Genomic DNA, 14,581 nt, shown 5'->3' on the forward strand with positions numbered 1-14,581 from the left:
CTGTGGCTCAGCCCAAGACGTTATGTGGTACTTTAGCCATTTTTCAAAGTTGGAAGGACTTGGCCCAAAGTTTTGATGTTCTTAGGACCTAGGATAGTGGGCTAATTAAGACTTGGACATAGAGGTGCACAAATAGGGTTTTTTAAATTCCCGGGTTCGGGTATGACCGGGTATTGGTAATATTCGGGCCGAGTTCGGATCATGTATTGTATCTAAAAATCATACCATATTCATCGGGTTCGGGTCGGGTATAGAACCGTGTGTTTGAATACCCTATTATCGAGTATTTAAAAAAACCCTATTTACGGGTTTTTTTTCGGATTTTTTCCGGGTATTTTTCGGGTATAGATTGTATCTTCTAAAAGTTTTCACTTTTTAGAGGTATTTTTCGGGTATACATCGAGTATTTGAAAACCCGTTTTCGGGTATTGGAAAACCGGTTCAGGTTTTCGGGTATTACCGGGTACAAATCGGGTTCGGGTTTTAGTGCCAAAATGTATACCTTATCCGTACCCTATGGGTCGGGTACGAGTTCGGGTAATAAAAACCCGGGAATTAAAAAACAGGTTCCGGATTTTTTGTGCACCTCTACTTGGACAGTTGGACCTATTTTTAACAACAAACTAACATACTCTTAAATAGCTCTACAAACCATCTACACGGACACCTTGCGTAATTTGAAACCCCAACTCTAGAATAGACGGGATGCCCTCGTTACCATGACACTATGTCCCTCGGGACGTTAATGAAGTATTTAGATGAAAAGTTACCGATAATGTGGATTGTAATACTTACTAGTTGTGAACATGGTTAATATAGTTTTTACTAATTTGATGTTTTTGTTTTTTGTTCCTTTATCGAAAAGCTTTATCATCTCTATTGTATTGTATTACTTCATAAACATATACTACAAAAATAAAAAATAAAAAAATTATGTATAGAATATATTTTTTATTTTTGTTAGTTATTTCTTACTTCTTTTGTGATGATACTATCTTTAATTATAGGATCCTAGCTTTGTTTAGTTTCCTCTATATATGTAATCGTTTCTCATTAACCGAAGAATATGAATCAATAAAACACTGAATTATCTCTTGCCATAATCTTCTATATGGTATCAGAGCGGGTTTTAGCTAGCTCTTGATAGATCAAGCAATGGCAGGAGATGACGCCTCAAGCAAAGCCAAGGATGGAGAAGGGTACGGTGGATCTATTCCTCATGAGTCACCTTACTATCTCCATCCGTCCGACCTCCCAAAACAATTACACGTGAATTAAGTAATAACCGATTAGAACTACGCATATTGGAAGTAAGAGATGACGAACTTCCTGTTTGCTAAGAATAAAATAGAGTTCGTAGATGGGTCGATCAAGAAACCGGAGAAATCATCCAAGGATTATATGCCATGGATGCGTGCAGATGCCATGATAAAAGGTTGACTGAAGACGACGGTGGAAAAGAACATCCGTAATAGCGTGAAATATGCTAGCACGGCTTCGGAGATATGGTCGGATCTCGAAGAACGGTTTGGAAAAGAAAGTGCCCCCAGGGCATATGAAATCAAACAGAAAATTGCAGGTACTCGTCAAGCGGAAAACTCGGTGTCTGCTTATTTTACACACCTTCGGTCGTTGTGGGATGAGGCGCAGTCGGTTCAACCCTTCCCACAATGTTCATGTGATAAGTGTGAATGTGATGTTGGAAAGAAGATCTTTGAACATCAAGAGAAGGAGCATTTGTATGAATTTCTCATGGGATTAGATAATGAATTCGCGGTGATCAGAACTCAAATATTGGCCACTAAACCAACTCCATCACTCACTGCCGCATACCATATGGTTCATGATGACGAGAAGCAAAGGGCCGTGTCGAATGAAAACAAGGGCAACGTTGAAGCTGCTGTGTTTAAGGCATTCCAGAAAAGGACTGTAATTATAGCATAGAAAAGGGTGGAGCGATGGGAGTGAAAGACGGAACCGAGCACTGCATGTTTTGCAACAGAGATGGCCATAAGCGTGAAGGATGTTTCAAGTTAGTCGGATATACCGATTGGTGGCCCGGAAGGAAAGGAGAAAAGATTAAAGGGAAGGCTGCTTGTGTGGAAACGGACTCTTGTCTGATACCGGGTCTTACACAGGAAAATTATCAAACTCTTCTTAAACACTTCTCCAGCTCGGGTAATAGCGAAACCACAAAATCTCTTGCTAATATGGCTTATAAAAATAATGATGAAGGTGAGTGGATTATCGATTCGGGTTGCACTTAATACATAACTCATTTACCTAATGTTCTTACTAATGAGAAAGCAGCTCCCTTCGAAGGTCCTGTTCTCATTCCTAATGGTGAATCCGTCCCTGTAAAGGGAAAGGGGGAATATATTCTCCCTGGAGGAGCTAAAGTGAAAAATGTCCTTTACATACCAGATTTTAAATGCAGCCTACTATCTGTTAGCCGTCTTAGTCGTGACCTACAATGCATTGTTTCATTCTTTCCTGACTGTTGTGTCATGCAGGGATTGCAGAGGAGGAACTTGATTGGAGCGGGTAGATGCGAAGGGGGACTATACCGAATGAAGATGATGCAAGAAAAGAAAGCTTTTGGGACCACTATTGAGACATGGCACAAGAGACTTGGACATGCCTCGAAGGGAAAACTAGCTAAAGTTGATTTCCTTAGTACTATTACTACTGAACTTGGTAATTTTTGTGATTCTTGTGCCATGGCCAAGTTTGCCAGAACACCATTTCCTTCTAGTTTTATTAAAACTATTGAACCATTTCAATTAATTCATTGTGACATTTGGGGGGGGATATCGGGTGACGTCTTATACTAAAGCCAACTATTTTGTCACTATAGTTGACGATTTTAGTAGAGCCGTGTGGGTAGTTCTCATTAAACATAAAAGTGATGCAAGCAAATGTATTGTAAACTTTTGCAAAATGGTTGAAGTTCAATTTGACAAGTGCATTAAAAGGTTGAGATGTGATAATGGTGGGGAGTTCACTTCCAACGACAAGGTAGAATTTTATAATAAAAAATGAATGTTACTCGAAACCACATGTCCTCACACCCCTCAACAAAAAGGTGTCGTCGAAAGAAAACACCGACACCTCTTGGAAACGGCACGGGCCTTGAGGTTCGGTGCAAAACTCCCTAAACAATTTTGGGGAGAGTGTGTTTTAACCGCGGCCTACGTCATTAACCGTTTACCATCCAAAGTACTTAAAAATAAAACACCTTTTGAAATAGCTCTTGGAATTAAACCTGATTACAATCACCTTAGAGTTTTTGGATGTCTCTCATACTTTAAAAATTTCAACACAAAGGGAGACAAGTTTGAACAAAGGGGGAAACCGGGAGTATTTATTGGATACCCTCCAGGAACGAAGGGGTATAAAATACTTGATCTTGAAACTAGAAAAGTCATCGTTAGTAGGGACGTTCTCTTTCTTGAAGAGATTTTTCCCTTCACTAAAATCCAAAAGGGGGAAGGTTATGAAAATGAAAACCCCATGAAATTGCATGAGTATATTTGTGATGACACTTGCATGAACCAAAAACCATCTGCCGAACCTCAATTGGATTGCTCACAATATCATAATCATGATGAAACTGCATAATTCTTGGCCCAAAACAATGAGCAAAATGAGGTTGAACATGGGCCTGAAGTTGAAATTGAACATGGGCCTGAGATTGAAGTAAATTTGGGCCAAGGCAGTAACGTAGAAGTTGATGATGAAATTCCTATTGAAGAGCAAAATATAAATAATGATGAGACAGAGGTACACGTTGAGAATAGACCCACTCGCAAGAGGTCGCAACCTTCAAAATTCAAGGACTTTGTTGTCAATGTTCCCCCTTCGGTCCAACACCCCACATCCAATCAAGCCTCCTCCGTGGTACGTTATCCCATCTCAGATTTTGTCTCTTATAATAACTTTTCCACTAAACAAAAGGCTTTCTTAGCGGCCATCACAAAAAATGATGAGCCAAGATGTTTTCAAGAAGCTTCACAGGATGCACGGTGGAGTGAAGCCATGAAGAGCGAAATCAAAGCCTTGGAAAGAAATGGAACGTGGACGTTAGAGACTTTACCCCAAGGGAAACGGGCAATCGATTCAAAGTGGGTCTACAAGATAAAGTACAAGCCAAATGGTGAGGTAGAAAGGTACAAAGCTCATCTCGTTGCTAAAGGTTTTACTCAACAAGAAGGAATAGACTATCACGACACATTCGCTCCGGTTGCAAAGTTAGTTACGATGCGAACGCTTCTTGTTGTGGCAGTCAAAAGAAACCGGATTGTTCACCAACTTGACATGAATAATGCCTTTCTACACGGTGAACTCGAAGAGGAGGTGTACATGAAGATCCCTCAAGGCTTTACCAATGAAAATGAGACACGTGTTTGTCGTCTAAGAAAGTCGTTATATGGGTTGAAACAAGCTTCAAGGAATTGGTATCACAAGTTCACCACATTTCTTCTGAGTTTGAGCTTCAAACAATCGAAAGCGGACCACTCATTGTTCATTTTCGAGGCCAAGGATGTCATAATAGTCATCTTAATCTATGTGGATGACGTTATCATAACAGGAAATTGTCTAGCCAAGATTGAAGAAATTAAGAAGAAGCTTGATAAGAATTTCAGCATTAAGGATCTCGGGGTTCTAAAATATTTCCTCGGTATAGAAGTTGCTAGAACCAAAGAAGGCTTAGTTCTCAGTCAGCGGAAATACACGTTGAATATTTTAGAGGATAGTGGAAAGTTGGGGTGCAAACCCAGTTCGACTCCGATTGAACAAGGGTTAAAGGTGAACAAGGGAGAAGAAAATGATCGGGTTGATGCTAGCCAATACCGTCGCCTGATAGGGCGACTTCTATATTTACAAGCAACTCGACCAGACATCACGTACTCTGTTAACATTCTGAGTCAGTTTGTTGCGGACTCAAGAAGTAATCATTTGGAAGCAGTTAATCGTATTCTCGGTTATTTGAAAGCCACCCCGGGGCAAGGTATTCTTCTTTCGCGTACGGGAGATCCCACGTTATCCGCCTATTGCGACTCAGATTGGTTAGGATGCCCATATACAAGAAGATCACGGACCGGGTACTTCCTCTTGCTTGGAGGTACGCCTGTCTCGTGGAGAACTAAGAAGCAATCTGTTGTCTCCCGTTCTTCAGCCGAAGTAGAATACCGTGCTATGGCCACCACTGTGAGCGAGGTTATTTGGGTACGTTGGCTGCTCAATGAGTTACGGGTTCATACTACCTCGCCTACCCCCTTGTTCTGTGACAATCAAGCTGCTCGTCACATAGCCAACAATCCTGTTTATCACGAGAGAACGAAACACGTTGAAATGGTTTGTTTTTTTTGTTCGTGAACGCGTAGAGACAAAGGAAATTGTCCCGATGAATATAAGCAGTAAGATGCAAATTGCCGACTTGTTGACCAAGGGTATTTCAAGACAACAACTCGATTTTCTACTTGGCAAGATTAGCATGATCAGTTTACATGCTTCATCTTGAGGGGGAATATAGAATATATTTTTTATTTTTGTTAGTTATTTCTTACTTCTTTCGTGATGATCCTATCTTTAATTATAGGATCCTAGCTTTGTTTATTTTCCTCTATATATGTAATCGGTTCTCATTAACCGGAGAATATGAATCAATAAAACACTGAATTATCTCTTGCCATAATCTTCTATATTATGAAATATTCAAAACAATGGTACAAACGCATCACAAAAAGGCTCACGAGGAAATGTGTAGTCCTCCTATAATTAACATTAACTAAAGATGTTCGTACTCGTGCATCGGATCCATGAATTTGGTATGATGATATTATAAAATGAAATAGTTACTAGATTTGTTTTTTTTTTAATTGAAAGTAACTAGTAACGTAAAAAAGGAAAGTATAATATAAGTGACGATGATAAATGATATGTATGTCTCATAAAACTCATGACATATCTTCTCTAACTATTCCCTTACACGAGTACATATTAACTCGTCGGAGGTTGGTCACATTAAAACTAATATAAACTTAACATACACAAGTTTAAACTTCTGATGCAATAAACAGATAAACTTGCAAAACATTCAAAAACAAATTAAACACATAATTCTAAACTTTCAAACTATTAATTAAATGTTTATTTTTTAATAATCTTTACTGAATAGTATTAGCCAATAATAATTCATATTCATATTATCGTCACTGCGGTCGCAATTTTTAAAAAGTTGGCCCCCAATGGTCCCCCCCATTAAAAAGGACTTAACAACGTTATACTTTTTTCCGAATTTGAAACTAATGTTTTAGAGTTTTTGATCGGAAGGAAGATACGATTCGATTGATGCAAAACTTAGTTCGAAGCGTTGTTCCAAAACGACAAAACAATGTTTCAATTCGGGTGTTTGAGCTTACAATTAACAAAAATCAAGCCATTTTGATCGGTGTTTCGAGCTAAGTTTTACATCAATCGACTATTATACTCATTCCGATCAAAAGTCCTACAAAATCTTTTTAAAATTCAGAAAAAAAATATAACACGTTAAGTCCTTTTTAACCCGGGGCGGGGGGGGGGGGGGGGGGGGGGGGGCTTTTTAAAATTTGGGAACATCAGTTGCGATTAAATGAATATGGATTATTAATGATCAATACAATTCAATATGAATTGTTAAAATCCAATAAACCTTAATTAAATCATAATGAATTAAACTCTTACAAATTACGCGTGCAACTTTCATTTTCTTCTAAAACCGACCCGTTAACTTTATTAATAATCCGTTTCATAATTAACTTCCAATATAGAGATCCATTTCCTTGGAAGTATTTAATGAGATCCGTTGGGAGATGAAAAAATGTTTCTTCACTTACATTTAATAATAATAATTTTATGAAAAGACATGATAATAATAAAATCTGAGTAGTTGAAATTAATGATGGCAATAAACCATATGGCTCGTAACACCCATTACCCATACTCTACCAACATGTCACGAGTTGTGAAATCAGCTATAGTTTCATTCTTGAGTCCCCACAAAAGATGCCTCAGGGGAACCCACATGGGTCTGTAATGTGACTATGTCCTTTAATCTATATGCTATGCTCCACCACCTTTCTCTTATTCTTCAAATGGATACATAATATTAATTTTTTAATACCAAAATGATGTAACAATTTAATAATAAGATTATAATACACATAAATGATACAAGATTAACTTATATGCTTTAAATCCATAAGCTCAATTAGTATTACCTTCATTTGAGTTTATGTTGTGTATATATTAATAGGGTTATAAACGAACCGGATGTCTAATTAAGCATTTGGCGAGAAGTTCGTTTGATAAGTGAACGAACATTAACAAAGAATCCAGTTTGATTAATTAAACAAAGTAACATGAGCGTAGCTTGTGTTCATTATCTTTGTGTACATTTGGTAATGTGTTCGTATAGCTCGTTCACTTCGTTCGTTTATGTTTTGTTAATGTTCGTTCATTTACGTTCGTTTGTTTATGTTTGATCATAAAGCTCTTTTATATTTTTTTTTCCTTTCAGTTATTGGTTTATTATATGTCACTTAGTTTTATATATATATTGGATGGTTATGCCTAGTGCTTGAGTTTCATAATTTTCTTCATCAAACAATTTCACAAATGAACATAAACAATTTCAATTTCTTAATTAATGAAAAATACGAACAAGAAGCTTGTTGTGACGTTGTTTGTTTATGAACCATTTGTTTGTGTGGTAAATGGTTAATAAACGAACATGAACAAAGTATCGTTTGAATTGGTTCACTTAATTTAAAGTCTTATTTATAAATATGTGTGATAATATATATATATATATATATATATATATATGTGTGTGTGTGTGTGTGTGTTTGTGGTGGAGTTAAAATAAGAAGTGGAGTGTGTCTAAGAAGTGTAAGAAGTAATCCGGTACGTTTGATATATTGATCTAATGGTGAATATGGAAAGTGTGTTTATTGTGCAGTGTGTTTTAATTTAGTTGTGATGTGTTTATTGTACGGTGTGTTTTATTAGATCTAATGGTGAAAACATACTTTCTACACTTATTAGGAAAAATCCACTTCTTATATATATATATATATATATATATATATATATGGGATGGTTCAAGAGAGAAATTATATTATTGCAAGAAATGTGAGAAATGAATATAGATCACTAGTTTTGTTTTAGGTTTTAAATGCTTAAAGCTAAATAAAGAAAACATTAGTTATTATGTTTCTTCAATTAATATAACTAATAAACCATAATACTTATTTATTTATAATTAAATTATTATAATTAGAAAATATTAAGAACTAATTTATTTTTATAACTTACTTTTTGTTTCTTGAATTTTTATCCTACACAAGTATAATTTATTCATACATTAAAATTTCTTTCTATCCAAAACTAATTTCTTTCAACTCAATTTATTAATATCCATCAACACATACTTACATTATGATGAATAATACCAAAAAACTATTTTACATGTGTTTGCTTTAGATATCAACATACAACCTACAACCTACAAAAACGTATAATCTACACTTGTTATAAGAATAAGACAACATATAACCTACACACGAAAAACATGTAAAAAACTATTTTACATGTGTTTGCGTTAGATATCAACATACAACCTACAAAAACGTATAATCTACACTTGTTATAAGAATAAGACAACATATAACCTACACACGAAAAACATTTAACCTACGCACAAAATTTATCATCAATAAAATACACACGCACACGAAAACATTTAACCTACACACAAAAAACATATAACCTACACACGAAAATTTTATCTTACACAAATACAATTTATTCATACATTAATTTCTTTTCAAACCCAATTTCTTCAAACTCAACATATCAATGTCCATCAACACGTAGTTACATTGTGATGAATAATACAAAAAACTATCTTACACATGTTTGCATTAAATGTCAATAAAAAATACACAACCTACAAAAAAACATATAACCGACATTTGTTCTAAGAATAAGAAAAACATATAGCTTACATACGAAAACCATATGACCTACGCATGTGTAGGGTATGTGTATCTTTGTGTAGTTTATATAATTGTTGATGTCTTACATATGTAAGTTATATGCTTTTTGTATGTTGTACGCTTTTATTGCTCAAAACAAGTGTATGTTATATAACTTTGTGTAGGTAGTATGTTTATTGTTTACATTTAATGGATACATGTGTATGATATTTTTTTTTATTATTTATGACAGTAATTTTTATAGGCATACCAATTAAAAAAATATATATTATGTTTTGATATTTAGTGTTAAAAATACGTTTATATATGCTAATATATTGAGTGGAAATTGTTTTTTTAATATAAAGAAATAGTATTATATGAATAAATTGTATTTATGTTGAATAAAATGAATAATGTGTAAATAAAAAATAAAATTAAAGTAGTGTTTTTATTTTTTTAATTATTATAGTTAAATTATTTTAAATATATTAATTAGAGAGATATTTATTATGGTTATATTAGTTGTATTAATTGGAGAGAGTGAGTGCATTAATTATTATATTTACAACTTTTTTATTTATTTTTAATCATTTAAACCTTAAAATAAAACTAGTGGTCCATATTCATTTCTTACATTTCTTGCAATAATATCATTTCTCTCTTGAACTTAAACCTATATATATATATATATGTATATATATATATATATAATGATGGTGCGTGTTGTTTATATACACGTTATTATGAGTGATTGCAAGCTGATGACCACCCCAATTACATGCTTCGAAACCATCACATTACACTGTGGCACACCTATCCCATCACCTACGGAATATAGAGCATTAGTCGGTGCTCTACAATACCTTTCCCTTAGCCGACCAGATGTTGCTTTCAACGTGAACAAACTATCCCAATATATGCATGCACTCACCACTATCCATTGGAATGCCCTTAAATGGCTTCCCCGGTATCTTCACCGGTCCATAAATAAAGGTATTTTGCTTCATTACAAATCCCCGTTACAACTTCATGGCTTCCCCGACGCAGATTGGGCTGGTGACAAAGATAATTATCGAAGCACAACTTGTTATATCGTCTACCTTGGTTCTAACCCAATCGCATTGAGCTCTAAAAGACAACCTACCATTGCTCGTTCGTCAACATAAGCGAAAAATTCGGGCTGTGGCATCCACGGCCACTGAAATTATATGGTTAAAATCACTTCTATAAGAACTTGGTTTCACCTCCACCACCATCCCAACAATCTTTTGTGACAATCTAAGTGCAACTCAATACTCCGCTAATCCCGTTTTCCATTCCCGTATGAAACACCTAGCACTTGATTTTCATTTCGTCCGTGAAAAAGTGGCCGATCAATCCATTAGAGTTACACATATTGTTGGGGATGATAAACTTGCTGATGCTCTTACAAAACCCACACCGTGTTCAAGATTTCATCTCCTAATGTCCAAGATTATACTCATTACAAGACCGTCAATCTTGCGTGGACATATTTACACACAAGATTCACAAGAATAAGAATAATATTATTAATTCAAATAATTTGAATTGATCCAAAGCTTACATTGTGCCTTATTGTATGCTTATATTCTAGGCAAATGTTTATATTTAATGTACATTTATTTGTATTAATCGTGTCCATTTTGTATTTTAGCTATGTATTGTAACTTTGTTCCATCAATAAAATATCAAGAATTGCAATTACATTTATACTTTTATGCTATATCATCGTTTAAAATGTTGTAACAGAAACACCGGAAAATGACAAATTTAAAGCACAACAAAAATAAATTGTAAGTTTACAACAAAACATGACTACAAGGTTCTGATCCATATTTTTATGTTTGGCATAATAAGTTGATTTATAGTAATCAACTCAATAAACTTTGGCTAAACCCGAAACCACAAGCAATTAATGTTAGCGATTAACAAACACGCGAAAGCAAATAAAAAAAAAGAGGAATTAACGTTGTTCGGTCTCAACTGGCCTACATTCATAAACGGCATCCAGGGTTTCCTTTTATTGAGTGATAGAAACATTGCAAGTACAAAATCATGTATACAAACACTAGCTAGGGTTTCTAATTTAAAGAAAAAGAAATCATAAATGAGCTAAGACAGCTGCCCGTGTGCCCCTGTCTTCTTTCTTGCTCTAAACCCGGCCTAAAGGCATACGAACCCAACAATCACCAGTCGGTTCCTATGGTTTCAGTTTTACTCACATTACTTTGATATAAATTTGTTTCCCAACTCAAGAATTTTACTTTCAAATCAAATGAAATTTGTAAAATTAACTACTATAAAGTAAATAAGTTAATATTTTAGTTGGTCTTGAATAACAATCAAAATATTTAAAAAATATTTATGAGTCTATGACAACTTCATTTAAAAAATAGTTATTGACACAAAATGATAATTTTTAATCGAAGAAACGTTATGGCATAAGATATGAACTATTTATGTTGAATAAGTTTCTCTTTGGTACTTGGTAGTATTTCTTTTTAAATTAATTATATTATTGTTTAAATATTTAAGAAATTTGTAGGTAAAGTTTGTATCATATGTACATGTGACATGAAATATCATGTAATAAGTTATCATAAATATATGTAAATCTAAGTAAATAAATAATAAAAGTCTCGTTTATCTAAATGTAATTTGATTCATCAAGTGCTTAATATTTTTCACTTTCAATAAAGCAAAAACTTTTAAACATAACCATGTAATTTACTTGAGTTCATAGCCTTTCGGTGGCCCCATTTCTCTCTCTTTTTGTTTTGGACAAACCTAAAAGTAGGTGTGTTTATTTGCTTTTTTTTATTTATAACATTTTTATGTTACATTTAAAGACATAAAAGAGTGATTATGGATATCTTACACTTGATATGATAAAAGGAGAAAACAAGAAGTACAAACTAAAAAGTAAGGCATGGTGTAAACGTATAAAACTCTTAGAATAGGATTAGCCATCAATAATTCAATATTATTTGTTTGAGATAGTGTACTTTTCTTAGAGGTGAAATAAATGATTCTATAAATCGTTATTAAAACTTTAAAACTCATAATTTCATTTTCTTTCAATTAACAATCGTTATCGGTCATTCTAATACGTTTTGCAGAGTGATTATAAAACTCGTTATCTGTGATGTAATGTTGGTTTGTGATCCTCGTTAGCTTCTTGCTTATAGGTGTTTATATTTAAAATCTTTAACCATTTCAAAGAAAAGGAAAATTTTTGACGGTTTAGATAAACTATAATCCAACTATTTAATAAAACTTTTATGATTTTCAATATACAAACACTTAATCAGTATTAAGTATGATCAATCAATAATGGCGTGACCTCCTAAAACCTAGACAACAAAAAACACCATGTGAGCTCGTTCTAAGCAAAACAAGGGTGGGTAACAAATGTGTGAAAAAACAATAACCAAGTCCGTTAAAAGAAAAGTATAAGAACCGAGTTATTAATAATGTTTATAAGTTGTAGTTATAAAATAGACTGTTATAAACTGCTTCATTCTTCATGTTTATCATTTCCAAAAAATCTATTTAATTTGCACAGTTCGGCATCTTAAGACATAACTTATATGAACATGAGAGTACTTCATATATAAACAACAAAGCATGAAATTCTTATAAACACCTAGCTATACCTCACTTTATCTCCAATATTCTCTCTTTGAAAGGGTCTGTTGAAGTGGTAACGGTGTTTCTTTCAAATGATTATAATACTTGATATATATCCAACTATCCAAATTCAAATCCCTATATACATGAGTTGAGATTTAAACTTGAAATCTCTTATAAGAAAACCTTAAGACAAATCTTCTAATCATCACATCAAAATGGTAATGGCTTCTCTCCGACTATTCATATATCTTTCAAATAAAAACACTATGTAAAAGTTTATATTAAAATCTAACATTAAAAGTTGATGTCATCATGAATCCACTGACAAAAACAAAATCTTCTAAATATTTGAGTTTGAGAGGGTAAATTATTGAATTTAAGCCTTTGAGCATTCCTAACCTATCATCCATCCACATCTCTATAATTAAACTAAAAAACACTATATTTTACTCCCATGTTCAATTAAGTAATATTCTTTATACTTTTATCATTATAATTTTCTATCTTCTCTACTCACAACCAATTTAACAAATATTAAAAAATAAATAATGGCAAACAAAGTTTCCCCAAATTCACAAAAAATACAACATGTCTCTCTCCACCATATAATTTACACTCACAATCAGTTACAACCTCATCATATAATTTGCAAACTTCTCTCACGTTATTTTAGAAGATAGGACCGGCAACACAAATTCGCCTTTAAAAGAAAAAAAAATTGATATCATTTTAGGCATTTTAGGTAAATAGTAAATACCAATCCCATAAATATATTTTCTTGAATACATAAAACAATCTACATGCGACAAAGAATCTTTCCCAAATATTAAACTGTCCCATTCCATCTCAAACTATTTGACTATACATCAAATTACCATTCTACCCTTTCCTTAAAATCTTGCCTATAAATCACACCTTCTCTCATCACACCACATTTTCATTTCATTTTCACCACCCAAACACACACACCATGGCTGTTGATGTTTACACCAGCCCAAGACTCTCTTTCTCAAACGACCCGGAACCCGACCCGACCCGACCCGATGACCTCTTATTATCACCTACTTTTGATTTCGATTTTCGAACCTCAAATCTCACTCCAGCTGATGAACTATTTTCCAATGGTAAAATACTCCCAACCCAAATCAAAAACAACAACAACAATAATAATAATATTATTCATACTATCCAAAACCCGGATAGCAAAACCAAGAAACGACTTAAAGAGCTAATTGAAGACCAAGATCCGGATCAAGAACCCGAACCCGAGAAACCATCACCCAAATCATCATTCTGGCAATTCAGAAGAAGTGCAAGTTTAAATTGTGACAACTCAAAGAACTCAAAGGGGTTGTTTGGATCATTATCAATCAAGAGTTTAGCAAGGAGTAATTCAACCGGGTCAGCATTAAACCCGAAACCCAATTCGGGTCAAAAAGTTGAGAAGTCAAAGGAGTCAATGTTTTTAAGAAGGTGTTCGAGTTTAAGTCAACCCGTTCCTAATAATAGTAATAGTAATAATAATAATTCACATGTTTATTACAGTTTTCGGAACTCCAGTAAGGAGTCCAGAACCGGGATAAGGATTATCCCGGTTTTGAATGTGCCACCGGCGTATAATATTGCTAAAGGGTCGATTAATTTTTTCGGGTTTGGGTTTTGTAATGGGAAGATTAAAAAGAAGACAAGATCATAAGAGGTGGTTGTGTTTTATTTGTTGTTTGATGTAAGTTTTGTTGTATTAGTTGTAAATATGTTTTAGTTGTTATATAATATTAGGTTATATTGAGAGAATGAAATGATTTGATTCGGGAAGTATAAACTTTATAAGGTGTTATAGTATTTGTTATAATTATAGTGTTTACAAATCATTGAAACCGACTGAACAATTTAGTAAGTCGACT

The 14,581-nt window shown here is 33.8% G+C and overlaps 2 protein-coding genes across 2 annotated transcripts; both read left to right on the plus strand.

The window, feature by feature from the left end:
- Positions 1 to 1,155: 1,155 nt before the first annotated feature.
- Positions 1,156 to 1,944, plus strand: LOC143605718 (uncharacterized). The gene is made up of 2 exons (XM_077081731.1): positions 1,156 to 1,269; positions 1,447 to 1,944. The coding sequence occupies exons 1-2, from the start codon at positions 1,156 to 1,158 to the stop codon at positions 1,942 to 1,944; spliced, it is 612 nt and encodes a 203-aa protein (XP_076937846.1).
- An 11,703-nt stretch (positions 1,945 to 13,647) lies between these two features.
- On the plus strand, positions 13,648 to 14,373 carry LOC143605719 (uncharacterized). Its single transcript, XM_077081732.1, has one exon. It carries the CDS (start codon positions 13,648 to 13,650, stop codon positions 14,371 to 14,373), a length of 726 nt encoding a protein of 241 aa, XP_076937847.1.
- The last annotated feature ends 208 nt before the right edge of the window (positions 14,374 to 14,581 follow it).

The sequence above is a fragment of the Bidens hawaiensis genome, unplaced genomic scaffold, assembly GCF_021521415.1.
Source record: "Bidens hawaiensis isolate Kalapana, Puna unplaced genomic scaffold, B.hawaiensis_p1.1 tig00070915_1, whole genome shotgun sequence".
In the NCBI taxonomy this organism is placed as follows: Eukaryota; Viridiplantae; Streptophyta; class Magnoliopsida; order Asterales; family Asteraceae; genus Bidens; species Bidens hawaiensis.

Coding starts and splice junctions, on each gene's coding strand:
- LOC143605718 (XM_077081731.1), top strand. CDS start 1,156: ATGGCAGGAGATGACGCCTCAAGCAAAGCCAAGGATGGAGAAGGGTAC. Junction 1,270..1,446: donor ACCTCCCAAAACAATTACAC/GTGAATTAAGTA, acceptor GGTTGACTGAAG/ACGACGGTGGAAAAGAACAT.
- LOC143605719 (XM_077081732.1), top strand. CDS start 13,648: ATGGCTGTTGATGTTTACACCAGCCCAAGACTCTCTTTCTCAAACGAC.